Source organism: Rhinopithecus roxellana, chromosome 19 (assembly GCF_007565055.1).
Source record: "Rhinopithecus roxellana isolate Shanxi Qingling chromosome 19, ASM756505v1, whole genome shotgun sequence".
Classification (NCBI taxonomy): Eukaryota; Metazoa; Chordata; class Mammalia; order Primates; family Cercopithecidae; genus Rhinopithecus; species Rhinopithecus roxellana.
The window spans coordinates 20,070,247-20,085,686 of record NC_044567.1 but is presented as its reverse complement, the minus strand read 5'-3'; the positions used below and the strand labels follow the sequence as shown (position 1 = coordinate 20,085,686).

The following is a 15,440-nucleotide window of genomic DNA, read 5'->3' as shown; positions in this document are numbered from 1 at the left end:
ACCTGACAAAAAAAGAAATGGGGAAATGATTCCCTATTTAATAAATGGTACTGGGAAAACTGCCTAGCCATATGTAGAAAGCTGAAACTGGATCCCTTCCTTACGCCTTATACAAAAATTAATTCAAGATGGATTAAATATTGAAATGTTAGACTTAAAACCATAAAAACTGTAGAAGAAAACCTAGGCAATACCATTCAGGACATAGGCATGGGCAAGGACTTCATGTCTAAAACACCAAAAGCAATGGCAACAAAAGCCAAAATTGATAAATGGGATCTAATTAAACTAAAGAACTTCTGCACAGCAAAAGAAACTACCATCAGAGTGAACAGGCAACCTACAGAACGGGAGAAAATTTTTGCAATCTACTCATCTGACATCCAGAACCTACAAAGAACTCAAACAAATTTACAAGAAAAAAACAAACAACCCCATCAAAAAGTGGGTGAAAGATATGAACAGACACTTCTCAAAAGAAGACATTTATGCAGCCAACAGACACATGAAACAATGCTCATCATCACTGGCCATCAGAGAAATGCAAATCAAAACCACAATGAGATACCATCTCACACAAGTTAGAATGGCGATCATTAAAAAGTCAGGAAACAACAGGTGCTGGAGAGGATGTGGAGAAATAGGAACACTTTTACACTGTTGGTGGGACTGTAAACTAGTTCAACCATTGTGGAAGACAGTGTGGCGATTCCTCAAGGATCCAGAACTAGAAATACCATTTGACACAACCATCCCACTACTGGGTATATACCCAAAGGATTATAAATCATGCTGCTATAAAGACACATGCACACGTATGTTTATTGTGGCACTATTCACAATAGCAAAGACTTGGAACCAACCCAAATGTCCATCAATGGTAGACTGGATTAAGAAAATGTGGCACATATACACTATGGAATATAATGCAGCCATAAAAAAGGATGAGTTCCTGTCCTTTGTAGGGACATGGATAAAGCTGGAAACCATCATTCTCAGCAAACTATTGCAAGAACAGAAAACCAAACACCGCATGTTCTCACTCATAGGTGGGAATTGAACAGTGAGAACACTTGGACACAGGAAGGGAACATCACACACCAGGGCCTGTCGTGGGGTGGGGGGAAGGGGGAGGAATAGCATTAGGAGATACACCTAATGTAAATGACGAGTTAATGGGTGCAGCACACCAACATGGCACATGTATACATATATAACAAACCTGCATGTGGTGCACATGTACCCTAGAAATTAAAGTATAATGAATAAAAAATAAAAATAAAAATTTGAACCCCAAATGTCTGTACTTCTTAGCACTTGTTGTAATTATCTTTTTTTTTTTTTTTTTTTTTTTTTTTTTGAGATGGAGTTTCGCTCTGTTGCCCAGGCTGGAGCGCAGTGGCGTGATCTCGGCTCACTGCAAGTTCCACCTCCCGGGTTCACGCCATTCTCCTGTCTCAGCCTCCCGAGTAGCTGGGACCACAGGCACCCGCCACCATACCTGGCTAATTTTTTGTACTTTTAGTAGAGACGGGCTTTCACCGTGTTAGCTAGGATGGTCTCGATCTCCTGACCTTGTGATCTGCCTGCCTCGGCCTCCCAAAGTGCTGGGATTACAGGCGTGAGCCACTGCGCCCGGTCAGTAATTATCTTATAAACATTGTCAATAGTGTGTTTGGTCATGTTTTCCTTTTCACATTCACTGCTAGGAATCTTAGATCCAAACTTGTAAACAACCCACGACAACTATTTAGGTCATTATTTGGGGCTTTGTTCCCAGCTTCATTTACTATCCCCTCTCTTATTTTTTTCTTCTTTCATCCTACTTTTAGTTTACATTTTGTTGTTGCATCTTCTCTATTCTTGTGAGCTTACTTAAATCCTTTCTGGACATGGAGATACAAACAAATAAATATAAGGCTCATAAACAAATATATTTCAGTAAAGTTTGTATCTATTTTGTAGAGATGGGGTTTCACCATGTTGTCCAGACTGGTCTCAAACTCCTGGGCTCAAGCAATGCACCAGCCTCAGCCTCCTAAAGTGCTGGGATTACAGGCGTGAGCCACAGTGTCTGGCCAAGAAGCAATTCTTTAAATGTCTTAACCCACCTTCCCATGGTCACAATGTAGGAAGAGTTCAGCGAACATCTGCCTCCGCATGTCAGCTTTTATGAACTCCCGGAATTCATCTGCAGAATGGCAAAGGTGCTTAAGGAGTTCCTCAAACATTTCACTCTTCAAGTCTTTAATATGTGAAGAGATGTACTACAGGGAAAAAAAAGAGGATAAACGATTGACTTAAAACCATGCTCTACTTGGATTTTCCCCAGGATTCAACCAATGTGCATGAAATATATTGGCTGTAAAATGTTTCCATATGATTTGCTTATCATTTAGACAAAGCATTTTCATGTTAGCTGCTCTAAAAGCTGTGATGCAGAGAGAGGTAACTAATGCAGTCCCCAGTACCACACATCAGTGGGACTAGATATTTTTGGAGCTATTTCCCTCTACATCACATCAACATTATATAGGGCAGACTTTCCTCACAGTATGAAATAGCAGTAGTTGCCTGTAAAATGCTACCTGCAAATTAAAAATTCTAAAAATTGAATGCATTTTTTCTATGGTATATATATATGGTATATAAAAGCACATGTATTGCAAGACCTGGCTGCATTTAATCACTGGCGTGTAAGGGACAAGAATCATGGGTGGCTTTTTGTTTTTTGATATTGCAATAAGATATCCTTTGTCTATGATCTTCTTTTAAAAGTATAGGGACTGAAAACATCTATACTCTTCGGCCATTTCTCTTGATCCCTGTTGAGTAGATTCCCAGAAGTGGAATTTCTAGCTTAGAGGATTAATGCACCTGAATATTTTGTAGGTTTGACATGGGGCTTGCACACTTTTGCACTCCTATCACTAATACATGAGTGACTATTTCTTCTCAGCCTCACTATCAGTGTGTATTGGCAGTTTTTGCCAATTTGATAGGTCAGGAACGAATTACATTCTTGGTCTACACTTTACTATAAGAGGTAGAAGGTATCCTGTGATAGAGAGAAGTGATCAAGCACTGCAAGAGTTTCTGAGAGCACTCCTTTTAAAGTGTGAGCTCAGTTCACAGCTGATGATTTCCTCCCCTGCCTCATGCACAGCAGTAGCCAAAGTTATACTGCATGACCCCACTTCCATAGCCATAAATGATTGAACCAGGGGAAACACTTAAGGCCATTCAGATTCTCTCCACCAGGAACTGGGGATTACAACTGAGTAACAGCCAGTTAATCTGAGTGGGCCTGAATTTGTGAATGTGTAGTCGAGGCAAAACTTTACATCTACTCTCTTAGGGTCTTTGGCTGGGCCTGAGAATTAAATTGACAAAGATAGGTTAGTAGGAGAAATGCATAAAGATTTAATATAAATTTTATGTGACATAGGAGCTGTCATAAAGAAATGAAGACCCAAAGAAATGGCAAAAACTATATGCTTTTATTAATATATTGGGTTGAACAAAGAGATGCAATTGTGGAAAAGTAACTAAATTATGTTGGGAAGCTAAAAGGAAGATAATAATTATTTTAACAAGGTCTGTTTGTACAGAATTCTCTCAGCTAAGACTCCCGATTGAATAATGTTTCCTTTCTCCTAATACAGGGAGGACATCTTTCACATGGGAGATTTTAACTTCCTATTTTCAGGAAGAAAAAAGGAGATGAGAATGCCCTTCTTGTATCTATTTTTCAAGTGCCTTTAGCTGAAAGTAATCCTTATGCCAGAGTGGAATGTTTTGGGGTAGCATATTTTGCCACCCTTCAAATGTAAATTTAAGAGTTTTGGGGTGGCCAGATTCCTCCATGTGAACTGAGACTGCCGGGAAAGTCTGTTATGGAGAGAAACAGATGAAATGGAAAGCAGAGAGAAGCAGTCTTAACACTTTCCAAGTCCTTGTTCTAGTCTCTTCCTGAAGCCCTTGGATTGTGCACATTTTATATTCAGCTGTACAGCTCAGGTTGGTTTCTGGTTCTTGTAATTAGCATGCATTTAACATGGTTTGTAAAAATCATGTTCCACTTTAGTAATTTGTTTAAAATGGAACATGTTTTTGGCATATTTCATTGACATATAATTTTTGTTTTTATTTCTTTAGAGATAGGGTCTCATTCTGTTGCCCAAGCTGGAGCGCGGTGGTACAGTGGCACAATCATGGCTCACTGCAGCCTTGACCACAAGAATCAAGTGATCCTCCTACCTCAGCCTCCTGAGTTGCTGGAACTACAGGCGCGAGCCACCACACCTGGCTAATTAAAAAAAAAAAACAAAAAACAACTGTATGTGTAAAGATAGGGTCTCACTATGTTGCCCAAACTGGTCTCAAACTCCTGGGCTCAGGTGATTTTCCTGCTTCAGCCTCCCAAAGTACTGCAATTACAGGCATGAGCCACTGTACCTAGGATCACTGTCATTATTCTTGATGGATCAATGCACACAGTTAAGTTCTTATCTGTTACCATGGGAAGCAGAGTAGTGGAAACGGCTAAGAACTTACTCTGAAGCCTATCTGGGCTCAACTCCCTGTTCTCATGTCCCTTCATTTGTGAGATGGGTATCACAGTAGTAGTTACCTCACTGAGTTATGGTATGTACGATCTGGGTGTTTCACGTAGTAAGTTCTCTTCAGCCATTGTGCTTGTCTACTCTTGAGGTAGGTAAGAAATTGGCCAAGAACATCTTCTTCATTAAATAAACAGTCCTCTTAGCTGATAAACAACTTTAGAAGGAGAAAACCCAACAAGATCAGCGGTTCTCAAAGCATGATCCCTAGATCAACAGCATCAGCATCATCTAAGAACTTGTCAGAAATGCAAATTTTTGAGCCCCCCCACCCCCCACATTTACTGAATCAGAAATTCCGGGGGTAGGGCCCAACAAGCTATAGTTTAACAAGCCTCCCAGGTAATTCTGATGCTCATTAAAGTTTGAGAACCACTGAACTCCATGATCTGGGGTATCTGGTCCTAATTAGTATCCTAATCTTAGTATCCTAAGATCCTGTTGTTTGATCCTTAATGACGTTTAACTTGACTAGTAGGTATTTTTCTATATTACTCATAAGTTAGAATTATTGAATAATTGACATTTCCGGCAGCATTGTAGCTCAGTCCTCTAATGCTGAAAAAAAATTGGTATTTGGAAGAATTGGTATTTGGAAGAATCATCCTGTTTTAAATTAAGTTTTTGGGAATTGACTTCAAAGCCATATGAGTTTTCTGGCTGTGGGAATGCTATTGAATCAATAATTAGTTTTAAAAGGCTGAGGCAGGAGGATCGCTCGAGGCCAAGAACTTGAGGCCAGCCTGAGAAACATAGGAAGACCTCATCTCTACAAAAGATTTAAAAATTTAGCCAAGAGTGGTGGTGCATGCTTGTAGTCCCACTTAGGAGGCTGAGGTGGGAGGATCACTTGAACCCAGTAGTTCAAGGTTTCAGTGAGCTATGACCACATCATTCCAGCCTAGGCAACAGAACAGGACCCTGTTTCAAACAAACAAACAAAAAAAGAATTAGTTAAAAAAACCTTTCTCTGGGCTGGGCATAGTGGCTCACACCTGTAATCCCAGCACTTTGGGAGGCTGAGGTGGGCGGATCACCTGAAGTCAGGTGTTCAAGACCATCCTGGCCAACATGGTGAAACCCTGTCTCTACTAAAAATTAAAAATTAGCCAGGCATAATGGCGGGTGCCTGTAATCCCAGTTACTCAGGAGGCTGAGGCAGGAGAATCACTTGAACCCTGGAGGCGGAGGTTGCAATGAGCCAAGATTGCGCCATTGCACTCCAGCCTAGGCAACAGAGCGAGCGAGACTCCATCTCAAAACAAACAAACAAAAAACAAACATCTTTTTCTGAGAGACACTTCTGGATTTTTCAGCCCTGAAAGTTCTAAAGGAAAAACAATATTCTGGAGCTGCAGTCTGTGGGTTTTCTGAGTTTGCATATTCTGATTGTTCTGTAAGTATAGGCTAGCTGGCATAAAGACTAACAGTTGGCAACATCAACTACAAATCAAATTCCAAATATAAGAATTACAGAAGTTTGCCAATATCTCTTACAAAAACAGAAAAAGGTGAAAACAGATGGTAGCCTCCATGTTTTCATACCTTTCCAAGCAATGATTGCTTAATTTAAGAATAAATTACCAATATCCTTCAGTTAATATCTCTGTGAGCTGTTAAACATTCAAACTGTACTTAGTCAAGTTATCTCTATGTGCTAAGTCCCAATGTAATGAATTCTGGGATTTTCCTGTCTGACTTAATGCTGAGAATGTAGTAAATATCACATTTAATAGCTATTGTAAGATTCTATAGCTCTGGGCCAATGGGATTCATACTTATTTCATTGTAGACATACTGAAGAGTTGATGAAGTGGGTGATATAAGAGCAATAGGAAGAAAACTATGTTTGGAAACTATCTATCTTAGGTATTAACTTCCAAACAGTATTTGTAAGCGCTGGTAGTACACGAGGAATGCAAACAAGGAGTACAGAATTATTGAAGTACTCAGGTTATATTTGTTATCACTGAAGAAATGGTGTGTTCATACAGCCTGTGGGCAGAGAATTAACTTTCCAGTTTTAGGGAGGAAACTTTAGAAAAAAAAAAAAAAAAACGATTAGGGCTAATTACATACAGACAGTCCCTGACTTATGATGGTTCAATTTAACAATTTTTCCACTTTATGATGACACAAAAGTGATATGCATTCAGTAGAAACTGTACTTTGAGTACCCATACAACAATTCTGTTTTTCACATTCGGTATAATATTTAATAAATTACATGAGCTACTCAACACCTTATTATAAAATAAGCTTTGTGTTAGATGATTTTGCGACTGTAGGCTAATCTAAGTGTTCTGAGCACATTTAAGATGGTGTAGGCTAAACTGTGATGTTCAGTAGGTTAGATGAATTAAATGCATTTTTTACTTAGATATTTTCAACATATAATGAATTTACCAGGATGTAATCCCATCATAAGTCAAAGAGCATCTGTACTTAACAAATCTGTAACATACTTTTAACTCTTCTGATTTTTCAAAAGTCTGCTTAACAAATCAACAAAGGCTACATTTATTATCTAGTACTAACAAAAATGACAGATTTAAAATGTGCCTCTGATGGTGAATGTTATGGGCTAAGTTTTACCCCCTAAAATTAGTATGTTGACAGCCTAACCCTGCGTACCTCAAAATGTAACTGTATTTGGAGATAGGGTCTTTAAAGAGGTAATTAAATTAAAATGAGGTCAATAGGGTGGGCTCTAATCTGACTAGTGTTCTTAAAGAAGAGGAAATTTGGACTTAGACATGTACAGAGTGTACAGACTATGAAGACAAAGGGAAAACTCAGCCATCTACAAGCCAATGAGAGAGGCCCTCAGAAGAAACCAACCCTGCCAACACATTTTCTCAGCCTTCTAACTTCCACAATTGTGAGGAATTAAATTTCGGTTGTTTAAACCTCCCAATCTGTGGTACTTTGGTATAGCAGCACTAGCAAACTAATACAGCCAATAAGGATTTGTTGATCAGGCAGGCCCTTGATCTGTTTCAACAGTTGAAGACTGCCTAGGAAGAGACACATCCAATTGGAGGGTAGTTCGCCTATTTTCCCGGCTTAGAATTCTCTCATTTCTCCCTAAGGTTTTCTCATATATTGTCACAGCATACTGCTGCCTCAACCTTGCCAAAAGCTGTGATTATTTTTTCTGTCTTTCCTTGCTACAGCTCAAAGCACATAAAAAACAAAATGAGCAAAACAAGCAAAAAATACAAGATACTGATGAATTAGAGACAGAATAGAACGCCATTCAGATAAATATCATTGTAAGAAAAAGGCACAGCCAGGATTTAGTAGAGTATATTAAAGGAAAGACAGAATCTTTGGGTACAGTTGACGAAGCCTTTCTCTTTAAAATTTAAACTTGGAGCCACATCAGTTTGAAGGCCTCAGATTGTATGACTGATATTAAATAATCCCATAAGGAAGTGACCATCTCAGAGTGGACCACCACTGAGCAAGAACAGAAGGAGTCCCAACAAAGAGAATCCAGGCAGAGGCATGGCCCTTATTCCTCCTGGCTAAGGGATACAACAGTTCCTCGGTGTAGCAGAATCAAAAGTCAATATCTGAATTCCATACTTTCTAGTATTTGTAGTTTTGCACATCATTATTCTTAAACCCATTAAATGATTCAGGAGTGGACCTCAGACTGCTTGAGGCCCAGGCCTACTGAAGAATGCACCTGGGAAACTGACCTTCACTTTATACAGTCTCATAATAAACAGGAATGTATTGGGTGTTTTCACTTGCCCCTGATAAGTAGATAGATGTGGGGCTAGAGTCTCCACAATAATCAGGTGGGAAGTAAGGTCCGGATAGACTGTAAGTATAGCCAAGTAAACTACTCAAATCGAGTGACCAAGTGCCTGACTTTGCCTGGAACCAAAAACCTGGTTTTAACACAGAAAGTTTTCTGTTCCAGAAAACTCCTCAGTCCCAGGCAAGCCAGGACGGCTTGATACCCTATACCTCGATCCATGCTGATGGTATAATCCCTGTGGGGAGCTTTGGGAGACTTCTGTTTGGACGCATGCTGTGTTGTATCCTGCTTTATATAACAAACTGTCTATATCTGTATCTTTTGCCATAAAAGAAACATTACAGCCTTTAGCTATGTCTGCAGCATCTTTCTATCACCATTCCATTGGGACAACCACACATAATAAAGTATATAGAGAGTTCATATTCTATGGTATCCATGAGAAGAAATTCAGAATATGCCACCCCCAAATACGCTACTTTGCCATAAGAATTATTCTGAGCTAAAGGCACTTAAAAAAAAAAAAGAAAAAAAAAAAAAAGACCACCACGCCTGTAATCCCAGCACTTTGGGAGGCTGAGGCGGGTGAATCACGAGGTCAGGAGATCGAGACCATCCTGGCTAACATGGTGAAACCCCGTCTACTAAAAATACAAAAATTAGCCAAACGTGGTGGCAGGCACCTGTAGTCCCAGCTACTCGGGAGGCTGAGGCAGCAGAATGGCGTGAACCTGGGAGGCGGAGCTTGCAGTGAGCTGAGATTGCACCACTGCACTCCAGCCTGGGCGAGAGAGCGAGACTCCATCTCAAAAAAAAAAAAAAAAGAAGGTGCAAGAAAATCATTCTGACCTCCTTGTGTTTTTTTAAAAGCAGAAGATGAAATTTTCTTGTGAAAGATGCCTCCTGCTGGGCACAGTGGTTCACATCTGAAATCCTAGCATTCTGGGAGACTGAAGTAGGAGGATCACTTGAGGCCAGGAGTTTGAGACCAGCCTGGGCAACATAGCAAGACCCCATTTCTACAAAAAAATTAAAACACAAAAGAAAGATGCCATCTCTAGACTAGAAGGAAAGCAATATTCTTATCATCAAGGATGGGAAGTTGAAACCAAGAGAATTCTATATGGACCTTGTTAGAATAATAAAATGAGAGGAACATGTACAACTAAAAAAGTCCAGGAAATAAAAGAGAACTCTCCTACCTAAAAAGTTTATTAAATTTTTAATAACTACATTAATGATGTTTGAATAAAACAAATATACTTTTACAGTGGTTTTCTTTTGTAGGTAAACAAATTAACCAACTAGATAATGAAATGAAACAGTAGATCCTCTGTCAGATTAAATGAGGGGAATTTCAGAAAGGATCCACCTAACAACACCTGCATACTCTTGACCTGAACACAAGACAATATAGTTTATTTTTCTAATGCAAGGCCAATGAAATCTAAGGGCTAACACTTCTATGTCTTTTCAAACTTGTATAGGGAACTCAGCAACAGTGTTAAAAGTGATACACATTGTTAAGTTTTGTCTCCTGGAATGAGTTGTCTTTTGGGGATCAAATTGTTCTTATAATTTAAAACAAACCTGATATAGTCCTAAAACATATTTCTAAACACTTGACTTATAAAACAAAACAACAAAAAACCCCCAATATATTCTACCTTTTAAATTGTTCCTGTCAGTATATCAATGTTGAAAACATTGTTCTTAAGGTTCTTTCTGAAGTAAGGAAACAAAGAGGAAGGTGGAAGAAAATTAAAACTCATGACCACCAAATGAGTTTCCTACACGAAACCTGCCCTGCTGAAGCCTCACTTTTCTTCTGCTATGCATCCCTCAGCAGCAATGAATATACTAGTTTATAATGTTTGCATCTGTTCGTTGCTGTCTGTTTATTGCTTTGTAATTTTGTGTGTGTGCGTGTGTGTGTATGTGCGTGTGCGTGCCTGAATGTGTTCTTAATTTACTAATATTTTGATCCTCTCCTTCTCTGGTCCTACCTAGTCCCATCCAGTGTGTCTGTGCACACATGTGTCTCCAACCCTCATACAGGGAAATAAATTCCTGCATATACCTACAGACGCACTCCCATACAACAATGCATTACTGTATTGAGTAAATATTTGGTATATACTTAATAACTAAGAGACCAGAAGTAAACATTCTAAAGTAGTTACTTTGGGTCTTCATTTACTATGATAAAACAGATGAAAAGTGAGAGAGGTCACAGTCAACAAAGAGATTATCACCTGTTCATTTATCCATCAGAAAACAGATATGCTAGGAAAATGATAGGAATATGAAGTCATCTATGACATTCATTCTCTCCATTTCTCTTTTTCTCTATATTAATTATTACTCAATGATTCAGTTTTCTCCAAACATACTCCTTCCTGAGTACTAATTACATTGCTCTTTACAAATGATCTGAGGGGCAATTGTATGATATAGTGTCTCCACTAGGCGGCACCTGTGTGTAACATCTCCGCTTTAAGCCCACCATTTATTATTATGTTATCTTCTAGTTTCGTTAAATGAGTACTGATAAGATAGCTTTAAAGCAATCTCTTTGAAAGCAAGTGCTCCAAACACTACTTATTCGTCAAATGGGATGGCCCAATGATTTGTTGATGAGATAATTAAAAACTTTCAATAAATATTTCTATGTAAGAAATTCTTGTTTCTGTTCAGCTAACAGCTCTTCTTTATAATGAAAGTATCTGACTGTGTGCTGTTTGCATTTCAAGAAGAGAAGATGGGAAATGCCAGGAAAACTAATATTAATAGCTCAAGCCATCCATTAAAACAAAATTATATTTGTTTATACATATATAACAAATAATGTATATCACCCCATTTTCTCCATTGTGTGTTGTTTTATGTACATGTGTTACATATATTATATTTATCTATAAATATTTAACAAATATATAACAACACACAAATATATACTTATATTTTATATAAATATAAAAATATATTTATATAATATATTTACATAGAAAATATATAACATATTTATTAAATATTTATATACAAATTTATATTTATATATTATATATAAAAAATGACACACACAAAGGAGAAAATGGGGTAAGGGTGATGTATACCTAACAATACTTATATAAACTCATTAGCATTCTATATAATACCCTTGTAGATTGAGTTCCAACCTAACTTTCCTCTCTTATTTCTCATCCTTCCCTGGTCATATTCCTCACATCCCAGTTAAAAAAAAAATTATTTCCCACCATGTAGACAAACCATACTCTTTCAGACCTTTATGTCTTTTTACATGTTGTTTCACTTCCTTCCTGCAAAGCCTTTCTGCCTTTCCTACATCTGTCCAGCTATATATATATTAAGACCCAGCTATATGTATTATCTGAGACATCCTGGCTCATCTACCCTGTTAATTTCCTCCTCTGACATGCTGATATCTTCTAATGTAAATTTCATTACAATAATTTGTAATTATTTGCCTGTTTGTCTCCTCATTTACCTCTGCAACCCCAATAGCTGGTATACACATTAAAAAGTGACCACAATGGGGTCCAAAAAATTTAATTGCATTGGTTCAGAGTCACATTATTGGAAGGTCAGGCTTGAGCCTGCTGTGGAGGATGAGAGTCAACTGCCACCACATGAAAGACGAATTCATATGATCTTGGGGTGTCTCTTCATATGGTCTCAGAGTATATTTATAAACAAGACTACATACTACAGACTTTAAGAATAGTGCATAGGTGGGCCTGGTGCAGTGACTCACGCCTGTAATCCCAGCACTTAGGGAGGCCGAGGCGAGTGGGTCACCTGAAGTCAGGACTTTGAGACCAGCCTGGCCAACATGGCAAAACCTCGCCTCCACTAAAAATATAAAAAGTAGCTGTGCATGGTGGCACATGCCTGTAATCCCAGCTACTCGGGAGGCTGAGGCAGGAGAATTGCTTAAACCTGGGAGGCGGAGGTTGCAGTGAGCCAATATTACGCCATTGCATTCCAGCCTGGGCAACAGAGTGAGACTCTGTCTCAAAAAAAAAGAATAGTGCATAGGTAAAATCCAACTTAAACTAAGCCAAAAGAAGGAAAATAGTCTTAGAAATAACAACTACAACACAATTTTTAACTAAATAGAGAATATGCCAAAAAGAAATCTGTACTCTAATATTCTTTGCAGCATTATTCACAATAGCCAATATATGGAACCACCTAAGTAGTCGTTAACAATGAGTAGATTAAATGCAGTGTATATACACAATGGAATATAATTTGGCCTTAAAAAAGAAGGAAAAGGCCGGGCCCGGTGGCTCAAGCCTGTAATCCCAGCACTTTGGGAGGCCGAGACGGGCGGATCACGAAGTCAGGAGATCGAGACCATCCTGGCTAACACGGTGAAACCCCGTCTCTACTAAAAAATACAAAAAACTAGCCGGGCGCAGTGGCGGGTGCCTGTAGTCCCAGCTACTGGGGAGGCTGAGGCAGGAGAATGGCGTAAACCCGGGAGGCGGAGCTTGCAGTGAGCCGAGATCCAGCCACTGCACTCCAGCCCGGGTGACAGAGCGAGACTCTGTCTCAAAAAAAAAAAAAAAAGGAAATGCTATCATTTGTGACAACATGGATAAACATGAAAGACATTATACTAAGTGAAATAAGCCAAGTACAGAAAGACAAATACCACATGATCTCACATCTGTGGAATCTTGAAAAATGATGTGAGATGATGAATATGTTAATTAGCTTGATTTAATCATTCTACATTTTATATATATAAACATCGCATTGTACAAATATATTATAATTAGTCAATTAAAAATATTGATAAAAATAAATTAGTAAACCAAATAGAGGTGCTGAACAATAGATGAAGAACAAAAGCTACAACTGAGAATCAAAAGACTGATTTTAGGAATTCTTCTAAAATATGCATGAGTGAGGTTTATTCTAGAAACAGAGGGATGGGCTGGGCGCAGTGGCTTACGCCTGTAATCCTAGCACTTTGGGAGGCCGAGGCATGTGGATCACCTGAGGTCAGGAGTTCGAGACCGGCCTGGCCAACATGGCAAAACCCCGTCCTACTAAAAATACAAAAATTAGTCAGGTCTGGTGGCAGGCGCTTGTAATCCCAGCTACTCGGGATGCTGACGCTGGAGAATCACTTGAACTAGGAAGGCGGAGGTTGCAGTGAGCTGAGATCGCACCACTGCACTCCAGCCTGGGTGACAAGAGTAAAACTCCATCTCAAAAAAAACAAAACAAAACAAAACAAAAAACAGAGGGATGGTTCAATATTTGGGAATTTATTGATATAATTCATTATATTAATAGGGTAAATCAACATAATCATATGATTACTCAATAAATAAAATAAGGTTTTTGATATTACTCAAAATCAATTTTTGTTTTAAAAACACCCAATTAAATTAAGCACAGAGGGAAACTCTTAAACTTGGTATTTATCAGAATGCTCATTATAAACCAAGAGCAAACAGATATTTATTAAATAAATAAATGAATAAATGGATGGAATAAAAGAGAGTACAAAGCCCAGGCATTATTATAAAGACTGCATTTGTTCCAGAGGCACTTTCCTCTTCTCCTCCTCTCTTATTCTAACACCAGGAATCAGAAAAGTCACCAGAAAAGGAAATGTCAAGCCTCTAAACTGGAGATTCAAAGTGAAAACAAACTGGTGTCAGGCTAGGAAGAAAGTCAAGAAAGCATCCACACCATATCAGAATAAATAGAAATTAGGGCAGGACCATGCAAGCACAAGGACTACAAAAAGAAGTATCATAGGATTGTGGCAACTGTGCAAATAACACAGAGGGAATAAAAGCAAATAGATACACTCAATCTAGCAAAAAATATCTACCAAAAAAAAAAAAAAAAAAAGAAGTTCCTCACCATTGCTTTAAGCTATAGAACAACTTAAGAGGAACACAGATTCAATATGACAAGAACTCAAAGATAAGCTGATGAAACAGCAGAATGAGATAAAAGGGTAGAGTTTAGATGTAAGCAGCCAAACTGAGCATCAAAATTTAAAAGCGCAAGCGTCATAAAATGGAATTATTGACAGAGAGAAAGGTTTAGATTATCACAGTGAATTCAGGTGAAAAGACAAGAAAACTAATAAAATTACAAAGAACAAATCTAATCCTACATAAGGATATTTGGTTTCCCTAATGTAGGCAGTCCAAAAATAGAATAGAAGATGTATTCAAAGACATGAGAAAATGTTCCTGAAATAAAAAATAAAAAATAAAAATAAAAAGATCACACCATATTCAATACATTTTTATTTATTTATTTTTTTTTTTGAGAAGGAGTCTTGCTCTGTTGCCCAGGCTGGAGTGCAGTGGCGCGATCTCGGCTCACTGCAAGCTCCGCCTCCCGGGTTCATGCCATTCTCCTGGCTCAGCCTCCGGAGTAGCTGGGACTACAGGCGCCCGCCACCACACCCGGCTAATTTTTTGTATTTTTTTAGTAGAGACGGGGTTTCACCGTGTTAGTCAGGATGGTCTCGATCTCCTGACCTCGTGATCCGCCCGTCTTGGCCTCCCAAAGTGCTGGGATTACAGGCTTGAGCCACCGCGGCCGGCCATATTCAATACATTTTTAAAACAAAATGCTCTATACCAAGACTATTCTACTTAAACTCTTTGACTTTGAGGATGAACTTCAAGGTATCCCAGCTAACAACCAAGTCATCCACAAGGTAAGCAACAGGAAGACAATGACTTTTCTGTTTTCTGTTTTCTTTTTTTCCAGTGTTGTAATAACAGAACATAGAACAATGCCTGGCAATCAATAAAATATTTTTTGAACTAATTAAAATGAATGAAGAAAAAAAAAAAAAAACACTGACATCAGACTTCTCCACAGCATTCAGTACCAGGAAGCAATTAAGCAATGTTTATGTCGTTTTAGGTGAAAAAAAAAGTGACCCAATTACAGTATACCATCCAAGGTATGGTTTAGGTATAAAGGCATTATGCAGGCAGACATTCTCAATATATAAAAACTCAGAAAATATAGCA

General features: G+C 38.4%; 1 protein-coding gene across 1 annotated transcript in view; it reads right to left on the bottom strand.

Moving 5' to 3' along the window:
• EFCAB5 (EF-hand calcium binding domain 5) overlaps positions 1–15,440 on the bottom strand; it is a 173,868-nt gene that overhangs the window by 87,638 nt on the left and 70,790 nt on the right. Inside the window, exon 8 of the mRNA XM_010367959.2 lies at positions 2,112–2,267. Coding sequence (XP_010366261.1) covers positions 2,112–2,267 — 156 coding nt within the window. The remainder of the gene's footprint in view (positions 1–2,111; positions 2,268–15,440) is intronic.